This window comes from Trematomus bernacchii, unplaced genomic scaffold (assembly GCF_902827165.1).
Source record: "Trematomus bernacchii unplaced genomic scaffold, fTreBer1.1, whole genome shotgun sequence".
In the NCBI taxonomy this organism is placed as follows: domain Eukaryota; kingdom Metazoa; phylum Chordata; class Actinopteri; order Perciformes; family Nototheniidae; genus Trematomus; species Trematomus bernacchii.
In genome coordinates, this window is record NW_022987648.1 from 1,959,335 (window position 1) to 1,986,412 (window position 27,078).

The 27,078-nt window shown below is 41.8% G+C and overlaps 1 protein-coding gene across 1 annotated transcript in view; it reads left to right on the plus strand.

Moving 5' to 3' along the window:
* The window catches only part of col6a3 (collagen, type VI, alpha 3), a 70,701-nt gene that overhangs the window by 12,535 nt on the left and 31,088 nt on the right, over positions 1–27,078 (plus strand). Inside the window, 27 exon segments of the mRNA XM_034134551.1 lie at positions 861–1,454; positions 2,667–3,296; positions 3,378–3,965; positions 4,077–4,196; positions 5,178–5,314; positions 7,943–8,101; positions 12,694–13,330; positions 13,552–14,145; positions 14,339–14,938; positions 15,160–15,753; positions 15,947–16,546; positions 16,768–17,361; positions 17,555–18,154; positions 18,376–18,969; positions 19,163–19,383; positions 19,466–19,763; positions 19,986–20,579; positions 20,773–21,372; positions 21,594–22,187; positions 22,381–22,980; positions 23,202–23,795; positions 23,989–24,588; positions 24,810–24,973; positions 25,215–25,404; positions 25,598–25,825; positions 26,125–26,199; positions 26,421–27,014. Coding sequence (XP_033990442.1) covers positions 861–1,454; positions 2,667–3,296; positions 3,378–3,965; positions 4,077–4,196; positions 5,178–5,314; positions 7,943–8,101; positions 12,694–13,330; positions 13,552–14,145; positions 14,339–14,938; positions 15,160–15,753; positions 15,947–16,546; positions 16,768–17,361; positions 17,555–18,154; positions 18,376–18,969; positions 19,163–19,383; positions 19,466–19,763; positions 19,986–20,579; positions 20,773–21,372; positions 21,594–22,187; positions 22,381–22,980; positions 23,202–23,795; positions 23,989–24,588; positions 24,810–24,973; positions 25,215–25,404; positions 25,598–25,825; positions 26,125–26,199; positions 26,421–27,014 — 12,393 coding nt within the window.

Below are 27,078 nucleotides of genomic sequence, written 5' to 3' on the forward strand. Positions count from 1 at the left end.
ACATAATACAAAAAACCCTGTCGAGTTCACAATAAATGTAATACAAAGTGCAAGGTAAGATATACATAGATGGTAAAAACACATTAAAAGTAATACATTGAAGCTTATCTAAATTTCTGTCTTCAAAATGTCACTAAGCTACAGCAAATGTCTAGATCCACAAAGTTAATTTAACCAATTGTAAAGAGAACCAAGACAATGTTTAAAAAATAAAGCTGGATGGACTTTAAGAATAGGTTTTGACCTTACACTAGCCTAAACAAATATTATTCGATAGAGCTTAAACAGTTTGAAGTTATACGTTTCTGCAATAAAAAGGGATTCATTAAGTAAATAATGATGTGTGCAAAATGCTTCCTGCTTAATACCGTTGTTGTTGATTTACAATAACAAAGAGACATTTCCAGCAATATGACAATAGTGAGAAAAAACACGTTCAAGTAAATGTCCCATGTATATTAGGCTTTGTAAAATTGTGTGGACAGTCTAAACGACAAAGACATCAAAATCGGCTATCACCAATATATATGTATGTTTTAATTTAATTGTATTAATTAATCCATAATAAGACTTAAAACCACCTTTTGTATTCTAAGCTTGATTTATGCTTTCTATAAAACACATCTTGTCCATCGGCAGTGGTCAAAACATCAAATAAAAAAACGCTCTTGTTTGATTTTGATTTCAAATCTTAATTCATATTTATGAAAATACACAGCTTTTTTTCTTCTTCTCAATGTTAGTTAACAGACTGTACTTGTTAGGCTTTTATTATACTTCAGACCTAAAATATGTATTATTTATAACATGTTGGAAATGAACCAGTATTCTCTTATTAATATATTTTCTTTTCTTTTCAGTTGTGACAGTTGGAAAAAGAGACATCATTTTCCTAATCGATAGTACAATGGGTGCAACGATCATCAATTCTGTGCGTGAATTCATCAAGCGGTTTGTGGAAATCATGCCGATTGGTCCAGACCAAGTTCAAGTGGGCGTGGCCCAGTTCGGCAATGCCCCTCGACTTGAGATGGATCTCAACTCCTATGGATCCAGGGAGGAATTAACTGCGGCTTTGAGCTCTATCAAACCAAGACCTGGACAGACCGTTAACATTGGAGCAGCCTTGGACTTTGTGCGGACAAATATGCTGCGGCCTGAGAAGGGCAGTCGTATTAACCAGGGGATACCCCAGGTTTTACTGCTGATGACCAGTAAAAAGTCCAGTGACAGTGTGGAAGCACCAGCTTTGGCCCTGCAGAGACTGGGCGTGTTGACTCTAGCTGCAGGCTCCAAAACGGCTGAGGAGCCGGAGCTGCGGCAGATAGCCTTTGCTGACAGCGTTGCATTCTATATGAGGGACTTCCGGCAATTGATTCGCAACCCAAAGGCCATAATTAATGCGCTCTCCACTCTAGCTGGGGTGGTGGTGACTGAACAACCCACTGAGCCAGGTACGTTTTTAATAATAATTAAATGAACAAAATAAGTCCATTTGAAATATAACAATTGACATATTAAAGTATAACCTTGAATAGATACTGTAAGTGGACACAATGAACGCAGATGCTTTGAACGTTAAAGTGCGCTGCATGATAAAAGTAGTCCATTGAAATCTTACTTGCCTTTGGTTGTGTGACAATACATATGGGACATTTTAGAATGTTATGTTGACAACAAATTCAGCCGCGATCAGAAAATCTAAAAAAAGTAAGTCTTTTGGAAAAAAAATTGTTCCATGAAACATGAGAAATTAATTAAATGTAAGCAATTTTAAGGCCATGTTTTGAAGAGAACAAGGAGGAAACAGGATTTTTTTAACGCAATTATTTTGGCTTCAGATGTAATGAAGCTTAAAATCCTTCCATGAGTGCACCACTTTGATGGGCATATTCACAAAGAATGGATTCTGACCATTAATAGCTCTGAGAATTGCACAAAATGTGTTGAAAGTTGAAATGCTGAACATAATTTGAGTAAATAATGTTAATGTAACTAAGTGATGACTTGCACCATGTTTTACATGATCAAAACAAGTTAATACTTACACATAAATCAACTTCAGCAGAGAATCAACTTGAGTACATAAAGAAATAAGTATTGTTTTAAAAAAAAAAGATAACTGTACCTGTGTAAGCAATACAGATGACTTAGTTTGATACCTTTTTTTAGTACTTCATTTGATACTGATCTTGTTATGGAAGCATTCAGTTGCCTAAAATGCCACCATCACTCCTCAACTTTCAAATGATTTTAAAGCAAATGCGTTTTGAAAATATAAAAATTGTTAAAATAGTTGTTGACCTTGTACACGATTGATTGAGATACTGAATATAAATCACAAGTGACCGCATACTGTGTGTGAGCAGAATATTGGTTGGGCGAAAGATAGAGGAATGGATGGGCGAGAGCAAACACCTTTTGGTAAAACATAGTTTAGGGGGAAAACGTATGGTCTGTGGAGTACGGTTAGCCTTGTGTACTTAGGCAAACAATAAGCAGAATGAAAATATAAAAGTGTTACGGATTGCTTTGTAATCTACATTTTGGTACTGGTCTTAATTATTAGTGTTTCACTAATTGTTTTACATCTTCAAAAGCCTGAAAGTATATGTAAGTGGTATCACAAAGAGGATAATTTGTTTTGTTTTTGTGCTTTTTCTTAGTGGTGGAGATAACAACAGTGCACACTCAAAAAGTGGTCAGAGACATTGTCTTCCTTGTGGATGGCTCAACCTACATTGGCAGCAGTAACTTTCCTTTCATGAGAGACTTCATTATCAACGTGGTCAACCAGCTGGATGTAGGTCCTGAAAGAGTCCAGATTGGTCTCCTGCAGTTTGCTGACCGTCCGAAAACTGAATTTTATCTGAACAGTCACAGCAACAGGCAAGATGTTGTGGATAAAATCTCTCAACTCAGACTCTCCGGAGGCTCAGTTCTGAATACAGGAGCTGCTATGGATTATGCCCTTGAAAACATGTTCAGGGTATCAACTGGCTCACGCAGGAGGCAGGGAGTCCAGCAGGTGTTGGTTCTGATCACCGGTGGTCCAGCCCAGGATCAGGTCAAATCTGTAGCCGATAAATTGGCTTTGGCTGGTGTTTTGACCTTCACAGTCAGCTCTGGGCAAGCAGATGAAGCGCTAATGAGGAATGTTGCCTTTGTTCCAGATTTGGCTTACCATGAAGCAAGCTTCTCTAGTTTACCAGCTCTAGCTGAAGTAATCATGTCAAAGTTGATAACAGTGGTTGGTGATACAGATACAGTGACATCCGTATTCCCTGATGAACCTGGTGAGTTTTTAATCTTTCTGTTGATATTAATGATTAAATGTGACATACATAAAAAGTTGACTGATTTGTTTCTTCCCTCAGCTGCTGGAGGGGAAAGGGATGTTGCCTTTCTCATTGATGGCACAGAAAGTGTTCGTGGAGATTTTGAATACATCAGGGATTTTATCATTAAAGTCATTGAACCACTTGACATCGGGATTGACAAAGTGCGAGTGTCAGTAGTTCAACACAGTGAGAGGCCAACACCAACTTTCTACCTTAACACGTATCAAACCAAAGATGAGGTAATGAGAGCTGTCAATGGAATGACTCTGATTGGTGGACGAGCCTTAAACACAGGAACTGCCCTTAGATTCATGAAGGATACCATCTTGTCTGAAAGGCATGGTAGCCGTTCCTTACAAAATGTCCCTCAGTTTCTCATCGTTTTGACTGGAGGCAGATCTAGGGACAATGTGAAGGATCCTGCAGGAGCGCTGAAAACAGACGGGGTCGTACCATTTGGTGTTGGTGTCAGAGATGCAGACCCGAGGCAGATTGCGGCCATTTCGCACAACCCTTCCTTTGCCTTCAATTTGAGGGAATTCAGTGAGCTTAGCACTGTACCACAAAAGCTCAACAACTACGTGAGCCTTCCAAGGGAACAGCTGACCCTGGTTCTACAGCAAGGTAAGCTAAATGTTTTTCTGAGTTCTTCTGTATGCAACATCTTCTGTATGAAAAATGTATCTTCCACTGATGTTTTATCAGGATAACTAAATATTATTTGTTGTGTCTTAGTGCAAAGCAATGCTGCAAAAAGAGATATTGTGTTCCTACTGGATGGCTCTGATAACACAAGAAATGGATTCCCAGAGATAAAGCTCTTTGTTAAGAGCATAGTGGAGAGCCTCTCTGTCAGTGAGAGCCATGACAGAGTGTCTGTGGTTCAGTTCGCTGCTAACCCTGATGTCAACTTTTATCTGAATTCTCACAAGACAAAGAATGACATGCTAAATGCTATAGATAAGTTAAGACACAAGGGTGGGAGACGCCTGAATATAGGGGGAGCTCTCCAGTTTGTGAGGCACAGTGTCTTCACTTCTTCCACGGGCAGTAGAAGACTAGAAGGAGTGCCCCAGATTTTGATTGTTCTAATTACAAAACCATCCAGTGATAATGTGAGAAGCTCAGCGTCTGCCCTTAAAGAGCATGACATTGTGTCAGTGGGGGTTGGAGTGGGAGATGCAAATCTTTCTGAGTTGGAAATGATTGCCTACAAACCTGGTTTCACATACAAAGTCACGGATTTCTCTGAGTTGCCCTCAGCACAATCACAACTTGTTGCTATACTGAACATAACCAAAGAGACTGGGGAAACCATGACTGGAATCTCTGATTTATTAGGTAAGAATTCCATGTTTAATTACATGCCTACATTTGGAGTACGATATGTTCTTTGTCTTCAGAATAAAATGATTTACTCTCTCTAATACTCCTTAATATCTATCATTAATATTTAAATTAAATTCTTAGTCAAATTACTCATTTAAAGATGATGAACGACTACAAATGTTTTGGCACATTTCTGACAAGTTTCTGACATTTTATGAAAAAGCAACTTTCACAGGCTTTTCCAGAATGTGAAACTCTTTCAAATGTCTTTCAAAAAGTTGACATAAATGTTACTGGCAAATTCTATCATACATCTTTCTGATAAAAAGATGGTTCTTTGCAGCTTGAAATAAGACTTTCAGAGCAGTGGCTCTTCTTTCTTTCTGGGCTCAGTGTATTCCTCTGAGCTTCTTTCTTGCTGATGAATCTACTTGAGGCTTAGAAAATCTTGATCGTCAATCGATGAATCCTTTTTCTTTCTATCCATGTATCACCTTGTTAACACAGGCAGCAATAAGAGGGACTTAGTGTTTCTCCTTGATGGGTCAGATGAGTCCAGAAATGGCCTGCCAGCTATTCGTGAGTTCATCAGAAGAATGATGCAAGACCTGGAAATTGCTGAAGATAAGATTCGGGTGTCGGTCGTACAGTATAGTAATGACAACACAGTTTACTTCAACCTTAAAACTCACAGATCAAAAAAAGCAATAATCCACGCTGTCAGAAGTCTCCGGCATAAAGGAGGAAGACCTCGGAACACTGGAAATGCTCTACAGTTTGTGCGAGACCATGTATTTACACCTTCATCTGGGAGCAGACGCCTGGAGGGAGTCCCTCAGATTCTATTTTTACTGACCGGTGGCAAGTCCAATGACGATGTCTCACAAGCGGCATTAGACCTAAAACAAATCGGTGTTCTATCTTTCGCCATTGGAATGAAAAACACTAAGCTGGAGGAGCTTCAAAGAATTGCCTTCTCCTCCAGATTTCTTTTCAACCTTCCTGTCTTTGGTGAACTTTTGTCTATTCAGCCGGAGATTTCTGCATTTGTCAAGGCTGAAATACAAATTGAGCCCCCCACTGTTATAGGTAAGACGTGTCCCATATTTGCATTTGAGAGTTGAAGCGACCTTCCGCTGGTTTAGTGCACTTTATTTTCCATAGTTTGAATTGCAATGAAACTGCATCACCTTCTGAAGAATGTCAGCTGATCAGTTTCATGTTTCTCAAAGATCTTTCACTGGATTTCACTGGCGAGTCAACTTCCTTGAAGTACTGTTTCTTGATTGGCTCTCGTCCTTTTTCCCTTCAAGTCTTTTCTTGACAGCCAATCAGAACATCTCCTTTCTTTCTATTCTTAAGCTCTACCTTGAGCCAATGATATCACATCATTGACCAACTAATTTAGAGCTAGAGAATATTTAAATCTTTCTTTTAAACTTTTACTTCTTTCATTTCTGAAAGAGGAATATGATTCTTCTTATCTTGTAGTTAGTTTCAAGTATCTGAATACATTCTTCATCTACCATTTCTATACATTTTTATTAGATCTAACACCTTGCTTATCATAGTAAATACCAGCTGTTATGACCTCTCCAACTATCTAATGTGTAATTATTGCACCATAATATATTTGAGCTTGTGCAGTACATGTTTAATTGTTAAACAAGGTTTTCCAATTTCTTTTTCTAGTTGAATTAGAGTCCCCTCAAAGAGACATAGTGTTTCTAATTGATGGGTCAGATGACACAAGGAATGGCTTCCCAGCTATGAAAAGCTTTGTCCAAAAAGTGGTAGAAACACTCAGTGTTGGTGAAAACAAAGACCGTGTGTCTGTGGTCCAGTATAGCAGGGATCCACAGACACATTTCAGTTTGAACACCTACAATGAAAAACAAAATGTCCTTGCTGCAGTCCAGCAGTTGAACCACAAAGGAGGCAGACCCCTTAACACTGGGGCGGCTCTCGACTACGTGAGGAAAAATGCTTTTGCTGATTCTTCTGGAAGTCGGCATCAGGACGGTGTCCCTCAAATATTGATTTTGTTGAGTGGGGGAAGATCTCAAGATGATGTTGCAATTTCTGCTGCGGCTCTAAAACAGGACAAAGTTGTTCCATTCTGTGTAGGAACAAGAACTTCAGACATAATCGAGCTCCAAATGATTGCACATAACCCTTCCTATGCCTTCTCTGTGCTCGGGTTTGATGATATTGGGAGCATCCATCAACAACTTGCCGCATTTGTGAAAAGAGTGCCTCGACAGCAGTCACGGCTAAAACCACAAAATGCATTAGGTAAGGCTTATCATCTATCTATCTATCTATCTATCTATCTATCTATCTATCTATCTATCTATCTATCTATCTATCTATCTATCTATCTATCTATCTATCTATCTATCTATGATAATACATTTTTAACTAATTGAGCACCATCCTTCTGTCTGTTAAAGTTTCTACAGATCCAACTGAGTCCATTCAACACGATATTGTATTTTTACTGGATTGTTCAGACGAAATGCAAAATGACTTTAAGGCAATGACTGGCTTTGTTGAGAGAATGGTGGACAAATTCAATGTGGATGAAAACAAAGATCGTGTTTCAGTGGTGCAGTACAGCAGAGAACCCTCTGTTGATTTCTTTCTGAACACACACAAAACACAGAAGGATGTTGCTGACAACGTGCGCATTCTGAGGCATAAAGGAGGCAGACCCCTAAATTCTGGTGCAGCCCTTCAGTACATCAAGGATAATGTTTTCACTGCCTCTTCTGGAAGTAGGAACCAACAGGGTGTCCCTCAGATTTTGGTTCTTTTAACTGGCGGACGATCCAGTGATGATGTCAGAAATGCTGTAAAAAACTTGAGAGGATTCGGTGCGATGGTATATGTGGTTGGAATAAAGAATGCAGATGCCCTTGAGATACAGTCTATTTCACAGGAAGCCAGTCATGCTTTCTTTGCAGCAGACTCCAGTAATCTGTCAGGCATTGAACAGCAAATATTTTCTGAAATCATGAACAATGAAACCCCTGCTGTCAAACACACATTATATGGTAAGAAAAAATGACTGTTATGACTTTATGCTTTAACCTTGTGCACAACTTCAGATTGGCATAGAACTTAAGTCATGGGGTAACTTAATACTTGCAGGAACTTAACATTTTTCATCACACATTTCATCATCAAACATTTGTTTTACTGCCTGTATGATTACAGATCCCAACAGAAGAGATGTTGTTTTTTTGCTTGATGGTTCTGATGATTCTCAGCGAAGATTCCCAGATATCAAAGATTTTGTGCAGAGAATAGTGGCGGACCTGAATATTGATGCAAACAGAGATCGTGTGGCTGTGCTCCAGTACAGTAACGTGGCAGAGATTGATTTTGACTTGAGACGTTACTCAACACAGGATGATGTTCTTGATGCAGTAAGAGGCCTCAGTCACAAAGGAGGTTATCCTCACAACATTGGAGCAGCTCTCCAGTATGTAAAGGACCATGTATTTACTCCTGAATTAGGAAGTAGACTCCTTGAGGGAGTTCCACAGATACTTATACTACTAAGTGGTGGAAGATCTGAAGATGACATAAGGACCCCGGTCCGAATGCTGAAAGACACCGGTGTCATTACAATTGCCATTGGAACAACTGACGCTGACACCCTACAGCTGCAAACCATTTCTCATGAACCCAATTATGCAGTCTCTATTACTGATTATGAGGAACTTCCGACAGCTAAGCAGGATGTGTTGTCATTGTTAAGAGATGCTTCTCAACGTCCAGAGCAAACCGCTTCCCCAAAAGGTTTTGGTAAGATGTGATGTTTAAATCTTTTGGCTACAACCTTTTAGCAAAAAGAATAAGGCAATGCGCTAAAATAGATTAGAGATTATTGCTATAACTGACATATTCACTGAAGCGTTTTAAATTACCTGTTAACTTCATATTTGTTTCTAAGTCTTTTGTCTTTGTTGCAGATTCAGAGAAAAAAGATGTAGTATTTCTTATTGATGGATCACATGACTCACGAAACAGCTTTGAAAAGATACGAGGCTTTGTTGAAAAAATGGTTGAAAGTTTAAATCTTGATGAGAACAGAGACCAAGTGGCTATTGTTCAATTCAGCCGTGATGCCACAGCCAATTTCTACCTGAATTCCTATTCAACCAAGAACGATGTGCTCAATTCCATAAGAACAATAAGACATAAGTTGGGCAGACCTCTTAACATTGGCAAAGCACTTGAGTTTGTCAAAGACAATGTCTTTGCTGACTCAGTTGGAGGCAGAAGTGCAGAATCAATCCCTCAATATTTGTATGTTTTTAGTGGTGGGAGGTCAGGGGATGATGTCAGAGGACCAGCACAATCACTCAAAGAAAATGGCATAAATACTTTTACTATTGGAACAAAGAATGCTGATACATTGGAAATGCAAACCATCTCTTTCACTCCAGCACATTATTTTCATGTCACAAACTTTAACAATCTGCAAAGCATACCTCCATCTGTAGAAGCCACATTGAGGGGTGTTCAAGAAACAACAGAAATGCCAACTGCAATTGGTAAGATTTAGAGCAATAGTCATAATTTGTACATGAAGATCTGCTAGATCAGTGGTTCCCCACCTTTTTCAGTCAGGCCCATCTTGTGTAATTGGAAATATTTCCGAGCCCCCCCTAATCCGGTTCACACAGAGATTGGTAGAATTATTTGTATATAGTTGTACAAACATTACATTTTCTCTGCTAATAATAACAAGACAAAAAGATCCAACTCTAATTTTATATTTTATTATGGATTGAACATGAACAAAAGTGCTTGTATTGGCAGATGATCCTGTGCCACTGTGAAATAATGAGGCCTGATTGAAACAATTACAAATACGTTTTATCGATCCGGTTCTTTAACAGTATTTTTATAGGTTATTTTTCATGGGAAAAACCAAACAAATTAGAAACAGAATTCACATTGATTAATGTTATGTATAGTGTGGGTGATGGGCTGCTAGCACACATAAAATACCTGCAGTGGTGGTAGTAAGTAGATTTACTCAAGTACTGTACTTATATTGAGGTACTTAAGTATTTCCACTTTTGCTTCTTTGTAATTCTGCTCCACTACAGTCCAGAGATAAATTATGTACTTTTACTGCATGTATTTAATACCTCTAGTTACTTTACAGATCTGGATGAATGATGTGAAATATAATCAAGTCTTAAATCAGACTTTAGTTACACCTGGAGTAAATTCACAAGCTACCCTGCAGTATACTACTTTTACTTAAGTACTTGATCTGAGTACTTCTCCCTCCTTACACGTAATTGGGGCAACAGAACTCAGAGTTAAGGAAGTTGAAAACGGTGCATTTCTCCGTATGAATATGATGCCTTTTGGCCAGCTGGACAGATTGCTCGTGTTTCCGCGAAAATACTTATGGCAAACGAGCATTGACCACATCTCTCATTGTCACTTTTGAACGCTATGTTGGAAAGAGAGAGAGAGAGAGAGAGATATCTCCGCACCGAACACGTTAGATGTCAAGGGATATGTATGCCTCATCATACTTTGTTGATTTGGGCATTATAGCTGAAAGGCTCGTCGTGGGCTCGTCAACTTTTCTTTTAACTGCCGGTTGTATTAAAAATGTGTCAATGTTATTGATTTTACAAGCAAACAATGTTTGTTTACAACTTCTTCCCAAGCTCCACGCGCCCCCCCTGCAATAGCCCCCCAGGTTGGGAACCACTGTGCTAGATGGACATACAAGTTGTATGATTGTATACCATGGGTATACTAAAAAATTTTCCGTCTAAGGTAAAGATGTTGGTTTTGTAAAATGTTTGTTTTTATCGATTTCAGACACTTCCACAATTTCAGAATTAAAGCTGCTGAGTGCCGATGTTGTTTTTCTTCTTGATGGATCAGATGAAATGCGAGCAAGTGAAAGACACATTTTTGATTTTGTCAGAGAGTTTGTTAAGCAAACAGAAATTGGGCCAAGCAAGGTGCAAGTGGCTCTGATTCAGTACAGCACAGAGCCCACTTCTGAGTTTTTCTTGAACACGCACTCACTTAAAGACGATGTCATCGGTCATTTGAGCAATGTCAAACTAAAAGGAGGGTTCAGTGTGAATACTGGTCTGGCCCTTGATTACGTGAAGAACAATGTGTTCAGTGCTTCATCTGGGAGCAGAGCCCAGCAGGGAGTTCCACAGATACTGATTCTCTTAAGTGGGAGAAAGTCAGAAGATGATGTCTTAGGTCCAGTGGAAAGAATGAGAAAGACTGGAATTGTAATTTTCAGTGTTGGCATGATTGATGCAGAAGGACTGGAGATGGAGCAAATAGCACACAGCCCTAAAGCGAAGTATTTAATCAAGGGCATTTCTGACTTTCCTCTTGTGAGAGAACAGTTGCTGTCAGACATTGCATCTCATAAAGACACTGACAGCCCTGGTGTAGGTGAGTGACATTGATTTGACTTTACTTTATCTTTAATTAATAGATACATGGAACACTATCTTTATAATGTACAACAATTCAAACCCTGTATACTGCATGTATTTTACTTTCATCCACAGTTTTCAGATTTCTTTTGTTAACCGACTTATATGACTCTGGACTTTTCTAGGTTCAAGCACCAGTATAAGGAGAAATATTGTCTTTCTCATTGATGGATCTGATGATGTCAGGAGTCGATTCCCTGCTTTACGTGAATTTGTTGCAAAGATTGTTGACGGCTTAGACCTGAACCAAGGAAAAGATAAAGTAGCTGTTGTGCAGTATAGCAACAATGCTGAACTCAATTTCAATTTAAATACCTACAAAACAAAAGAAGATGTTCTTAAGCATGTTGCAAGTTTAAAACCAAAAGGTGGAAGACCTCAGTATATTGGAGCAGCATTGCAGTTTGTGAAGGATAACGTCTTTATTTCAAATGCTGGAGGTCAGCATCAGGAAGGTACCAAGCAGATACTCGTCATATTGGCTAGTGGAAGGTCTAGAGATTCTCCACGAGGCCCTGCAAGTAAGCTGAAGGCTGAAGGGGTTGTCACATTTTCAATTGGATCAAGAATGACAAATTCCGCTGAGATGCAAGTAATTTCCTCTGACCCAAATTATGCCTACTCAGTCCCTGACTTTGTAAATCTCCCTCGTATTCAACAAAGTTTAATGAGTCATCTCACTCAAATGGGGGCTGAGGATGAAACTAAAGCAGGTAAGAATTTAGATTATTTGAAAATGTATTCAAACAAATCTTCCGTTGGTGATACATATATAATGATTGTGATTAACATAATTCAACTCTACTTTTGTTAACAGACAAACATATTGAAAATGGAAGAGACATAGTTTTTCTTTTGGATGGATCTGATAACACCAGGAATGGATTTTCAGCAATTCAAGATTTCCTGTACAAAGTAATAGAAAGGTTAAACATCGGACCAAATGAACACAGAGTTGCTGTTATTCAATTCAGCAATGTGGCACGACCCAATTTCTTTTTAAATTCCTTTATGAAGAAGGAAGCTGTCCTGACAGCTGTCAGAAGGCTCTCACACAAAGGTGGAAGACCTCTGAAAATGGGTGCAGCTCTCACATATGTCAAAGAAAATGTATTCACAACTGCCTCAGGTAGCAGATACACTGCACATGTGCCACAAACTCTTGTTGTTTTAAGTGGTGGGCCATCAAATGACAGTGTGGATTTGCCTTCTGCTTCTCTAAAAGAAAGCAATGTCACAATATTAACCATTGGAACAAAATACGCTGACCCTAAAGAAATGGAGAAACTATCTCATGCTTCAAGTTACACTTTTTCTGTTTCTGATGAAGCTGAACTTACAAATATACAAGAGCAAGTTGTTGGTACAATTATGGAAGAAAAATTGAGAAGTGAAGTTCCAAAAACTGAAGTCATTGGTAAGAATAATTGCATTGATACCCTTTATTGAAGAACAATTTAAATCAAGAAAGGCTGTAAAAATTGAGGTTAGCTTTCATCATATGACTCTTGACAACAAACCTAAACATCTCTCAAATTCTATGTTCCCTAGTGGAGAGACAACAACCAGGAAGAGATGTTGTGTTCTTGTTGGATGGAACTGATAGTACAAGAAGTGGATTCCCAGCCATGCGAGACTTTGTCCAAAGAGTAGTAGAGAAACTCAGTGTGGACAACAACAAAGACCGTGTCTCAGTGGTGCAGTACAGCAGAGATCCAGCTGTCAATTTCTATCTGAACACATACACGACAAAAGGAGAAATCCTTGACACAGTCAGAGGTTTGAAACACAAAGGTGGAAGACCCCTCAACACTGGAGCAGCTCTCCAGTACTTGAGGGATAATGTCTTTACAGCCTCTGCTGGAAGCAGGCGCCTAGAAGGAGTTCCACAGATCCTGTTATTGCTAAGTGGCGGAAAGTCTTTTGACAGTGTTGATGCACCAGCCTCTGATCTCAAACAGCTGGGTGTCTTGACCTTCGCGATTGGAACCAGGAGCTCTGATAGCAGAGAACTGGAAAAGATATCCCACGGTCCCAATTTTGTTCTATCTGTGTCTGATTTCAATGACCTTCCCAGTATCCAACAGCAACTTCAGTCCTCGGTGGAGGCTGTGGTTATAGACGTCACCCCACAAACCCCAACTGTACTTGGTATGTTAACAAGCATGTCCTCTTGTTGGCCTGAAGCCTACCTGACTTATTTGACCTACATTGTACTTTTAAATAGAGAGGGTGCCAGTTTTCTTTTCACTATTTAAAATTAAAGTAATCATTGCGAGGTGCTTTCAAAAAGATAGTCCACATCTTCAGAACTATTCCATGCACATATTATTGCAAAGGTTTTAATATTTTGTCTTCCTGTCTTTTCTCAGTTGACACTGCCAAAAAGGACATTGTGTTCCTTCTGGATGGCTCTGATAGCACAAGGAATGGCTTCCCTGCCATGCGTGATTTTGTTGAGAGGGTGGTGGAGAAACTCAATGTGGGAGAGAACAGAGACCGTGTCTCTGTAGTACAGTACAGCAAAGATGCAGAGGTCCATTTCTACTTGAAAACATACAGCACAAAAGAGGATATTGTTGATTCGGTTAGAGGGTTGAGACACAAAGGAGGCAGACCCCTCAACACCGGGGCTGCCCTCCAATACGTCAGAGAATATGTCTTTACAAACTCCTCCGGGAGTAGGCGCCTGCAGGGTGTTCCACAGATGTTGATCCTGCTAAATGGTGGAAGGTCTTTTGACAATGTAGACACCCCAGCCTCTGCTCTCAAACAGCAGGGCATCATTGTGCTTGGTATTGGAACAAGGAACTCTGACAGTGGAGAGCTGAGGAAGATATCATATGACCCTAGTTACGCTCTATCAGTGTCTGAGTTTACTGACCTCCCCAGTGTCCAAGAACAGCTCTCCTCTGTGATGAGCACAGTGCTAGTGAGAGCTACGCCGGTAACACCAACAGAAACTGGTAAGAAAGTGACTTACTTACATTCCAAAATCATGGTAGGATGCAATTTGAACTGTATTCAAGTGTATATCACTAAATTCAGCTTTGAAAAAAACAGTTGCGCCATCAGAATTGCTGTTAAAACTTTGGTTCGTTTTCATCATATGACTCTTGACAACAAACCTAAACATCTCTCAAATTCTATGTTCCCTAGTGGAGAGACAACAACCAGGAAGAGATGTTGTGTTCTTGTTGGATGGAACTGATAGTACAAGAAGTGGATTCCCAGCCATGCAAGACTTTGTCCAAAGAGTAGTAGAGAAACTCAGTGTGGACGACAACAAAGACCGTGTCTCAGTGGTGCAGTACAGCAGAGATCCAGCTGTCAATTTCTATCTGAACACATACACGACAAAAGGAGAAATCCTTGACACAGTCAGAGGTTTGAAACACAAAGGTGGAAGACCCCTCAACACTGGAGCAGCTCTCCAGTACTTGAGGGATAATGTCTTTACAGCCTCTGCTGGAAGCAGGCGCCTAGAAGGAGTTCCACAGATCCTGTTATTGCTAAGTGGCGGAAAGTCTTTTGACAGTGTTGATGCACCAGCCTCTGATCTCAAACAGCTGGGTGTCTTGACCTTCGCGATTGGAACCAGGAGCTCTGATAGCAGAGAACTGGAAAAGATATCCCACGGTCCCAATTTTGTTCTATCTGTGTCTGATTTCAATGACCTTCCCAGTATCCAACAGCAACTTCAGTCCTCAGTGGAGGCTGTGGTTATAGACGTCACCCCACAAACCCCAACTGTACTTGGTATGTTAACAAGCATGTCCTCTTGTTGGCCTGAAGCCTACCTGACTTATTTGACCTACATTGTACTTTTAAATAGAGAGGGTGCCAGTTTTCTTTTCACTATTTAAAATTAAAGTAATCATTGCGAGGTGCTTTCAAAAAGATAGTCCACATCTTCAGAACTATTCCATGCACATATTATTGCAAAGGTTTTAATATTTTGTCTTCCTGTCTTTTCTCAGTTGACACTGCCAAAAAGGACATTGTGTTCCTTCTGGATGGCTCTGATAGCACAAGGAATGGCTTCCCTGCCATGCGTGATTTTGTTGAGAGGGTGGTGGAGAAACTCAATGTGGGAGAGAACAGAGACCGTGTCTCTGTAGTACAGTACAGCAAAGATGCAGAGGTCCATTTCTACTTGAAAACATACAGCACAAAAGAGGATATTGTTGATTCGGTTAGAGGGTTGAGACACAAAGGAGGCAGACCCCTCAACACCGGGGCTGCCCTCCAATACGTCAGAGAATATGTCTTTACAAACTCCTCCGGGAGTAGGCGCCTGCAGGGTGTTCCACAGATGTTGATCCTGCTAAATGGTGGAAGGTCTTTTGACAATGTAGACACCCCAGCCTCTGCTCTCAAACAGCAGGGCATCATTGTGCTTGGTATTGGAACAAGGAACTCTGACAGTGGAGAGCTGAGGAAGATATCATATGACCCTAGTTACGCTCTATCAGTGTCTGAGTTTACTGACCTCCCCAGTGTCCAAGAACAGCTCTCCTCTGTGATGAGCACAGTGCTAGTGAGAGCTACGCCGGTAACACCAACAGAAACTGGTAAGAAAGTGACTTACTTACATTCCAAAATCATGGTAGGATGCAATTTGAACTGTATTCAAGTGTATATCACTAAATTCAGCTTTGAAAAAAACAGTTGCGCCATCAGAATTGCTGTTAAAACTTTGGTTCGTTTTCATCATATGACTCTTGACAACAAACCTAAACATCTCTCAAATTCTATGTTCCCTAGTGGAGAGACAACAACCAGGAAGAGATGTTGTGTTCTTGTTGGATGGAACTGATAGTACAAGAAGTGGATTCCCAGCCATGCAAGACTTTGTCCAAAGAGTAGTAGAGAAACTCAGTGTGGACGACAACAAAGACCGTGTCTCAGTGGTGCAGTACAGCAGAGATCCAGCTGTCAATTTCTATCTGAACACATACACGACAAAAGGAGAAATCCTTGACACAGTCAGAGGTTTGAAACACAAAGGTGGAAGACCCCTCAACACTGGAGCAGCTCTCCAGTACTTGAGGGATAATGTCTTTACAGCCTCTGCTGGAAGCAGGCGCCTAGAAGGAGTTCCACAGATCCTGTTATTGCTAAGTGGCGGAAAGTCTTTTGACAGTGTTGATGCACCAGCCTCTGATCTCAAACAGCTGGGTGTCTTGACCTTCGCGATTGGAACCAGGAGCTCTGATAGCAGAGAACTGGAAAAGATATCCCACGGTCCCAATTTTGTTCTATCTGTGTCTGATTTCAATGACCTTCCCAGTATCCAACAGCAACTTCAGTCCTCAGTGGAGGCTGTGGTTATAGACGTCACCCCACAAACCCCAACTGTACTTGGTATGTTAACAAGCATGTCCTCTTGTTGGCCTGAAGCCTACCTGACTTATTTGACCTACATTGTACTTTTAAATAGAGAGGGTGCCAGTTTTCTTTTCACTATTTAAAATTAAAGTAATCATTGCGAGGTGCTTTCAAAAAGATAGTCCACATCTTGAGAACTATTCCATGCACATATTATTGCAAAGGTTTTAATATTTTGTCTTCCTGTCTTTTCTCAGTTGACACTGCCAAAAAGGACATTGTGTTCCTTCTAGATGGCTCTAATAGCACAAGGAATGGCTTCCCTGCCATGCGTGATTTTGTTGAGAGGGTGGTGGAGAAACTCAATGTGGGAGAGAACAGAGACCGTGTCTCTGTAGTACAGTACAGCAAAGATGCAGAGGTCCATTTCTACTTGAAAACATACAGCACAAAAGAGGATATTGTCGATTCGGTTAGAGGGTTGAGACACAAAGGAGGCAGACCCCTCAACACCGGGGCTGCCCTCCAATACGTCAGAGAATATGTCTTTACAAACTCCTCCGGGAGTAGGCGCCTGCAGGGTGTTCCACAGATGTTGATCCTGCTAAATGGTGGAAGGTCTTTTGACAATGTAGACACCCCAGCCTCTGCTCTCAAACAGCAGGGCATCATTGTGCTTGGTATTGGAACAAGGAACTCTGACAGTGGAGAGCTGAGGAAGATATCATATGACCCTAGTTACGCTCTATCAGTGTCTGAGTTTACTGACCTCCCCAGTGTCCAAGAACAGCTCTCCTCTGTGATGAGCACAGTGCTAGTGAGAGCTACGCCGGTAACACCAACAGAAACTGGTAAGAAAGTGACTTACTTACATTCCAAAATCATGGTAGGATGCAATTTGAACTGTATTCAAGTGTATATCACTAAATTCAGCTTTGAAAAAAACAGTTGCGCCATCAGAATTGCTGTTAAAACTTTGGTTCGTTTTCATCATATGACTCTTGACAACAAACCTAAACATCTCTCAAATTCTATGTTCCCTAGTGGAGAGACAACAACCAGGAAGAGATGTTGTGTTCTTGTTGGATGGAACTGATAGTACAAGAAGTGGATTCCCAGCCATGCAAGACTTTGTCCAAAGAGTAGTAGAGAAACTCAGTGTGGACGACAACAAAGACCGTGTCTCAGTGGTGCAGTACAGCAGAGATCCAGCTGTCAATTTCTATCTGAACACATACACGACAAAAGGAGAAATCCTTGACACAGTCAGAGGTTTGAAACACAAAGGTGGAAGACCCCTCAACACTGGAGCAGCTCTCCAGTACTTGAGGGATAATGTCTTTACAGCCTCTGCAGGAAGCAGGCACCTAGAAGGAGTTCCACAGATCCTGTTATTGCTAAGTGGCGGAAAGTCTTTTGACAGTGTTGATGCACCAGCCTCTGATCTCAAACAGCTGGGTGTCTTGACCTTCGCGATTGGAACCAGGAGCTCTGATAGCAGAGAACTGGAAAAGATATCCCACGGTCCCAATTTTGTTCTATCTGTGTCTGATTTCAATGACCTTCCCAGTATCCAACAGCAACTTCAGTCCTCGGTGGAGGCTGTGGTTATAGACGTCACCCCACAAACCCCAACTGTACTTGGTATGTTTACAAGCATGTCCTCTTGTTGGCCTGAAGCCTACCTGACTTATTTGACCTACATTGTACTTTTAAATAGAGAGGGTGCCAGTTTTCTTTTCACTATTTAAAATTAAAGTAATCATTGCTAGGTGCTTTCAAAAAGATAGTCCACATCTTGAGAACTATTCCATGCACATATTATTGCAAAGGTTTTAATATTTTGTCTTCCTGTCTTTTCTCAGTTGACACTGCCAAAAAGGACATTGTGTTCCTTCTGGATGGCTCTGATAGCACAAGGAATGGCTTCCCTGCCATGCGTGATTTTGTTGAGAGGGTGGTGGAGAAACTCAATGTGGGAGAGAACAGAGACCGTGTCTCTGTAGTACAGTACAGCAAAGATGCAGAGGTCCATTTCTACTTGAAAACATACAGCACAAAAGAGGATATTGTCGATTCGGTTAGAGGGTTGAGACACAAAGGAGGCAGACCCCTCAACACCGGGGCTGCCCTCCAATACGTCAGAGAATATGTCTTTACAAACTCCTCCGGGAGTAGGCGCCTGCAGGGTGTTCCACAGATGTTGATCCTGCTAAATGGTGGAAGGTCTTTTGACAATGTAGACACCCCAGCCTCTGCTCTCAAACAGCAGGGCATCATTGTGCTTGGTATTGGAACAAGGAACTCTGACAGTGGAGAGCTGAGGAAGATATCATATGACCCTAGTTACGCTCTATCAGTGTCTGAGTTTACTGACCTCCCCAGTGTCCAAGAACAGCTCTCCTCTGTGATGAGCACAGTGCTAGTGAGAGCTACGCCGGTAACACCAACAGAAACTGGTAAGAAAGTGACTTACTTACATTCCAAAATCATGGTAGGATGCAATTTGAACTGTATTCAAGTGTATATCACTAAATTCAGCTTTGAAAAAAACAGTTGCGCCATCAGAATTGCTGTTAAAACTTTGGTTCGTTTTCATCATATGACTCTTGACAACAAACCTAAACATCTCTCAAATTATATGTTCCCTAGTGGAGAGACAACAACCAGGAAGAGATGTTGTGTTCTTGTTGGATGGAACTGATAGTACAAGAAGTGGATTCCCAGCCATGCAAGACTTTGTCCAAAGAGTAGTAGAGAAACTCAGTGTGGACGACAACAAAGACCGTGTCTCAGTGGTGCAGTACAGCAGCGATCCAGCTGTCAATTTCTATCTGAACACATACACGACAAAAGGAGAAATCCTTGACACAGTCAGAGGTTTGAAACACAAAGGTGGAAGACCCCTCAACACTGGAGCAGCTCTCCAGTACTTGAGGGATAATGTCTTTACAGCCTCTGCATGGAAGCAGGCACCTAGAAGGAGTTCCACAGATCCTGTTATTGCTAAGTGGCGGAAAGTCTTTTGACAGTGTTGATGCACCAGCCTCTGATCTCAAACAGCTGGGTGTCTTGACCTTCGCGATTGGAACCAGGAGCTCTGATAGCAGAGAACTGGAAAAGATATCCCACGGTCCCAATTTTGTTCTATCTGTGTCTGATTTCAATGACCTTCCCAGTATCCAACAGCAACTTCAGTCCTCAGTGGAGGCTGTGGTTATAGACGTCACCCCACAAACCCCAACTGTACTTGGTATGTTTAACAAGCATGTCCTCTTGTTGGCCTGAAGCCTACCTGACTTATTTGACCTACATTGTACTTTTAAATAGAGAGGGTGCCAGTTTTCTTTTCACTATTTAAAATTAAAGTAATCATTGCTAGGTGCTTTCAAAAAGATAGTCCACATCTTGAGAACTATTCCATGCACATATTATTGCAAAGGTTTTAATATTTTGTCTTCCTGTCTTTTCTCAGTTGACACTGCCAAAAAGGACATTGTGTTCCTTCTGGATGGCTCTGATAGCACAAGGAATGGCTTCCCTGCCATGCGTGATTTTGTTGAGAGGGTGGTGGAGAAACTCAATGTGGGAGAGAACAGAGACCGTGTCTCTGTAGTACAGTACAGCAAAGATGCAGAGGTCCATTTCTACTTGAAAACATACAGCACAAAAGAGGATATTGTCGATTCGGTTAGAGGGTTGAGACACAAAGGAGGCAGACCCCTCAACACCGGGGCTGCCCTCCAATACGTCAGAGAATATGTCTTTACAAACTCCTCCGGGAGTAGGCGCCTGCAGGGTGTTCCACAGATGTTGATCCTGCTAAATGGTGGAAGGTCTTTTGACAATGTAGACACCCCAGCCTCTGCTCTCAAACAGCAGGGCATCATTGTGCTTGGTATTGGAACAAGGAACTCTGACAGTGGAGAGCTGAGGAAGATATCATATGACCCTAGTTACGCTCTATCAGTGTCTGAGTTTACTGACCTCCCCAGTGTCCAAGAACAGCTCTCCTCTGTGATGAGCACAGTGCTAGTGAGAGCTACGCCGGTAACACCAACAGAAACTGGTAAGAAAGTGACTTACTTACATTCCAAAATCATGGTAGGATGCAATTTGAACTGTATTCAAGTGTATATCACTAAATTCAGCTTTGAAAAAAACAGTTGCGCCATCAGAATTGCTGTTAAAACTTTGGTTCGTTTTCATCATATGACTCTTGACAACAAACCTAAACATCTCTCAAATTATATGTTCCCTAGTGGAGAGACAACAACCAGGAAGAGATGTTGTGTTCTTGTTGGATGGAACTGATAGTACAAGAAGTGGATTCCCAGCCATGCAAGACTTTGTCCAAAGAGTAGTAGAGAAACTCAGTGTGGACGACAACAAAGACCGTGTCTCAGTGGTGCAGTACAGCAGCGATCCAGCTGTCAATTTCTATCTGAACACATACACGACAAAAGGAGAAATCCTTGACACAGTCAGAGGTTTGAAACACAAAGGTGGAAGACCCCTCAACACTGGAGCAGCTCTCCAGTACTTGAGGGATAATGTCTTTACAGCCTCTGCTGGAAGCAGGCGCCTAGAAGGAGTTCCACAGATCCTGTTATTGCTAAGTGGCGGAAAGTCTTTTGACAGTGTTGATGCACCAGCCTCTGATCTCAAACAGCTGGGTGTCTTGACCTTCGCAATTGGAACCAGGAGCTCTGATAGCAGAGAACTGGAAAAGATATCCCACGGTCCCAATTTTGTTCTATCTGTGTCTGATTTCAATGACCTTCCCAGTATCCAACAGCAACTTCAGTCCTCAGTGGAGGCTGTGGTTATAGACGTCACCCCACAAACCCCAACTGTACTTGGTATGTTAACAAGCATGTCCTCTTGTTGGCCTGAAGCCTACCTGACTTATTTGACCTACTTTGTACTTTTAAATAGAGAGGGTGCCGGTTTTCTTTTCACTATTTAAAATTAAAGTAATCATTGCGAGGTGCTTTCAAAAAGATAGTCCACATCTTGAGAACTATTCCATGCACATATTATTGCAAAGGTTTTAATATTTTGTCTTCCTGTCTTTTCTCAGTTGACACTGCCAAAAAGGACATTGTGTTCCTTCTGGATGGCTCTGATAGCACAAGGAATGGCTTCCCTGCCATGCGTGATTTTGTTGAGAGGGTGGTGGAGAAACTCAATGTGGGAGAGAACAGAGACCGTGTCTCTGTAGTACAGTACAGCAAAGATGCAGAGGTCCATTTCTACTTGAAAACATACAGCACAAAAGAGGATATTGTTGATTCGGTTAGAGGGTTGAGACACAAAGGAGGCAGACCCCTCAACACCGGGGCTGCCCTCCAATACGTCAGAGAATATGTCTTTACAAACTCCTCCGGGAGTAGGCGCCTGCAGGGTGTTCCACAGATGTTGATCCTGCTAAATGGTGGAAGGTCTTTTGACAATGTAGACACCCCAGCCTCTGCTCTCAAACAGCAGGGCATCATTGTGCTTGGTATTGGAACAAGGAACTCTGACAGTGGAGAGCTGAGGAAGATATCATATGACCCTAGTTACGCTCTATCAGTGTCTGAGTTTACTGACCTCCCCAGTGTCCAAGAACAGCTCTCCTCTGTGATGAGCACAGTGCTAGTGAGAGCTACGCCGGTAACACCAACAGAAACTGGTAAGAAAGTGACTTACTTACATTCCAAAATCATGGTAGGATGCAATTTGAACTGTATTCAAGTGTATATCACTAAATTCAGCTTTGAAAAAAACAGTTGCGCCATCAGAATTGCTGTTAAAACTTTGGTTCGTTTTCATCATATGACTCTTGACAACAAACCTAAACATCTCTCAAATTATATGTTCCCTAGTGGAGAGACAACAACCAGGAAGAGATGTTGTGTTCTTGTTGGATGGAACTGATAGTACAAGAAGTGGATTCCCAGCCATGCAAGACTTTGTCCAAAGAGTAGTAGAGAAACTCAGTGTGGACGACAACAAAGACCGTGTCTCAGTGGTGCAGTACAGCAGAGATCCAGCTGTCAATTTCTATCTGAACACATACACGACAAAAGGAGAAATCCTTGACACAGTCAGAGGTTTGAAACACAAAGGTGGAAGACCCCTCAACACTGGAGCAGCTCTCCAGTACTTGAGGGATAATGTCTTTACAGCCTCTGCTGGAAGCAGGCGCCTAGAAGGAGTTCCACAGATCCTGTTATTGCTAAGTGGCGGAAAGTCTTTTGACAGTGTTGATGCACCAGCCTCTGATCTCAAACAGCTGGGTGTCTTGACCTTCGCGATTGGAACCAGGAGCTCTGATAGCAGAGAACTGGAAAAGATATCCCACGGTCCCAATTTTGTTCTATCTGTGTCTGATTTCAATGACCTTCCCAGTATCCAACAGCAACTTCAGTCCTCGGTGGAGGCTGTGGTTATAGACGTCACCCCACAAACCCCAACTGTACTTGGTATGTTAACAAGCATGTCCTCTTGTTGGCCTGAAGCCTACCTGACTTATTTGACCTACTTTGTACTTTTAAATAGAGAGGGTGCCAGTTTTCTTTTCACTATTTAAAATTAAAGTAATCATTGCGAGGTGCTTTCAAAAAGATAGTCCACATCTTGAGAACTATTCCATGCACATATTATTGCAAAGGTTTTAATATTTTGTCTTCCTGTCTTTTCTCAGTTGACACTGCCAAAAAGGACATTGTGTTCCTTCTGGATGGCTCTGATAGCACAAGGAATGGCTTCCCTGCCATGCGTGATTTTGTTGAGAGGGTGGTGGAGAAACTCAATGTGGGAGAGAACAGAGACCGTGTCTCTGTAGTACAGTACAGCAAAGATGCAGAGGTCCATTTCTACTTGAAAACATACAGCACAAAAGAGGATATTGTCGATTCGGTTAGAGGGTTGAGACACAAAGGAGGCAGACCCCTCAACACCGGGGCTGCCCTCCAATACGTCAGAGAATATGTCTTTACAAACTCCTCCGGGAGTAGGCGCCTGCAGGGTGTTCCACAGATGTTGATCCTGCTAAATGGTGGAAGGTCTTTTGACAATGTAGACACCCCAGCCTCTGCTCTCAAACAGCAGGGCATCATTGTGCTTGGTATTGGAACAAGGAACTCTGACAGTGGAGAGCTGAGGAAGATATCATATGACCCTAGTTACGCTCTATCAGTGTCTGAGTTTACTGACCTCCCCAGTGTCCAAGAACAGCTCTCCTCTGTGATGAGCACAGTGCTAGTTAGAGCTACGCCGGTAACACCAACAGAAACTGGTAAGAAAGTGACTTACTTACATTCCAAAATCATGGTAGGATGCAATTTGAACTGTATTCAAGTGTATATCACTAAATTCAGCTTTGAAAAAAACAGTTGCGCCATCAGAATTGCTGTTAAAACTTTGGTTCGTTTTCATCATATGACTCTTGACAACAAACCTAAACATCTCTCAAATTATATGTTCCCTAGTGGAGAGACAACAACCAGGAAGAGATGTTGTGTTCTTGTTGGATGGAACTGATAGTACAAGAAGTGGATTCCCAGCCATGCGAGACTTTGTCCAAAGAGTAGTAGAGAAACTCAGTGTGGACGACAACAAAGACCGTGTCTCAGTGGTGCAGTACAGCAGAGATCCAGCTGTCAATTTCTATCTGAACACATACACGACAAAAGGAGAAATCCTTGACACAGTCAGAGGTTTGAAACACAAAGGTGGAAGACCCCTCAACACTGGAGCAGCTCTCCAGTACTTGAGGGATAATGTCTTTACAGCCTCTGCTGGAAGCAGGCGCCTAGAAGGAGTTCCACAGATCCTGTTATTGCTAAGTGGCGGAAAGTCTTTTGACAGTGTTGATGCACCAGCCTCTGATCTCAAACAGCTGGGTGTCTTGACCTTCGCGATTGGAACCAGGAGCTCTGATAGCAGAGAACTGGAAAAGATATCCCACGGTCCCAATTTTGTTCTATCTGTGTCTGATTTCAATGACCTTCCCAGTATCCAACAGCAACTTCAGTCCTCGGTGGAGGCTGTGGTTATAGACGTCACCCCACAAACCCCAACTGTACTTGGTATGTTAACAAGCATGTCCTCTTGTTGGCCTGAAGCCTACCTGACTTATTTGACCTACATTGTACTTTTAAATAGAGAGGGTGCCAGTTTTCTTTTCACTATTTAAAATTAAAGTAATCATTGCTAGGTGCTTTCAAAAAGATAGTCCACATCTTGAGAACTATTCCATGCACATATTATTGCAAAGGTTTTAATATTTTGTCTTCCTGTCTTTTCTCAGTTGACACTGCCAAAAAGGACATTGTGTTCCTTCTGGATGGCTCTGATAGCACAAGGAATGGCTTCCCTGCCATGCGTGATTTTGTTGAGAGGGTGGTGGAGAAACTCAATGTGGGAGAGAACAGAGACCGTGTCTCTGTAGTACAGTACAGCAAAGATGCAGAGGTCCATTTCTACTTGACAACATACAGCACAAAAGAGGATATTGTTCGATTCGGTTAGAGGGTTGAGACACAAAGGAGGCAGACCCCTCAACACCGGGGCTGCCCTCCAATACGTCAGAGAATATGTCTTTACAAACTCCTCCGGGAGTAGGCGCCTGCAGGGTGTTCCACAGATGTTGATCCTGCTAAATGGTGGAAGGTCTTTTGACAATGTAGACACCCCAGCCTCTGCTCTCAAACAGCAGGGCATCATTGTGCTTGGTATTGGAACAAGGAACTCTGACAGTGGAGAGCTGAGGAAGATATCATATGACCCTAGTTACGCTCTATCAGTGTCTGAGTTTACTGACCTCCCCAGTGTCCAAGAACAGCTCTCCTCTGTGATGAGCACAGTGCTAGTTAGAGCTACGCCGGTAACACCAACAGAAACTGGTAAGAAAGTGACTTACTTACATTCCAAAATCATGGTAGGATGCAATTTGAACTGTATTCAAGTGTATATCACTAAATTCAGCTTTGAAAAAAACAGTTGCGCCATCAGAATTGCTGTTAAAACTTCGGTTCGTTTTCATCATATGACTCTTGACAACAAACCTAAACATCTCTCAAATTCTATGTTCCCTAGTGGAGAGACAACAACCAGGAAGAGATGTTGTGTTCTTGTTGGATGGAACTGATAGTACAAGAAGTGGATTCCCAGCCATGCGAGACTTTGTCCAAAGAGTAGTAGAGAAACTCAGTGTGGACGACAACAAAGACCGTGTCTCAGTGGTGCAGTACAGCAGAGATCCAGCTGTCAATTTCTATCTGAACACATACACGACAAAAGGAGAAATCCTTGACACAGTCAGAGGTTTGAAACACAAAGGTGGAAGACCCCTCAACACTGGAGCAGCTCTCCAGTACTTGAGGGATAATGTCTTTACAGCCTCTGCTGGAAGCAGGCAGCCTAGAAGGAGTTCCACAGATCCTGTTATTGCTAAGTGGCGGAAAGTCTTTTGACAGTGTTGATGCACCAGCCTCTGATCTCAAACAGCTGGGTGTCTTGACCTTCGCGATTGGAACCAGGAGCTCTGATAGCAGAGAACTGGAAAAGATATCCCACGGTCCCAATTTTGTTCTATCTGTGTCTGATTTCAATGACCTTCCCAGTATCCAACAGCAACTTCAGTCCTCAGGTGGAGGCTGTGGTTATAGACGTCACCCCACAAACCCCAACTGTACTTGGTATGTTAACAAGCATGTCCTCTTGTTGGCCTGAAGCCTACCTGACTTATTTGACCTACATTGTACTTTTAAATAGAGAGGGTGCCAGTTTTCTTTTCACTATTTAAAATTAAAGTAATCATTGCTAGGTGCTTTCAAAAAGATAGTCCACATCTTGAGAACTATTCCATGCACATATTATTGCAAAGGTTTTAATATTTTGTCTTCCTGTCTTTTCTCAGTTGACACTGCCAAAAAGGACATTGTGTTCCTTCTGGATGGCTCTGATAGCACAAGGAATGGCTTCCCTGCCATGCGTGATTTTGTTGAGAGGGTGGTGGAGAAACTCAATGTGGGAGAGAACAGAGACCGTGTCTCTGTAGTACAGTACAGCAAAGATGCAGAGGTCCATTTCTACTTGAAAACATACAGCACAAAAGAGGATATTGTTGATTCGGTTAGAGGGTTGAGACACAAAGGAGGCAGACCCCTCAACACCGGGGCTGCCCTCCAATACGTCAGAGAATATGTCTTTACAAACTCCTCCGGGAGTAGGCGCCTGCAGGGTGTTCCACAGATGTTGATCCTGCTAAATGGTGGAAGGTCTTTTGACAATGTAGACACCCCAGCCTCTGCTCTCAAACAGCAGGGCATCATTGTGCTTGGTATTGGAACAAGGAACTCTGACAGTGGAGAGCTGAGGAAGATATCATATGACCCTAGTTACGCTCTATCAGTGTCTGAGTTTACTGACCTCCCCAGTGTCCAAGAACAGCTCTCCTCTGTGATGAGCACAGTGCTAGTGAGAGCTACGCCGGTAACACCAACAGAAACTGGTAAGAAAGTGACTTACTTACATTCCAAAATCATGGTAGGATGCAATTTGAACTGTATTCAAGT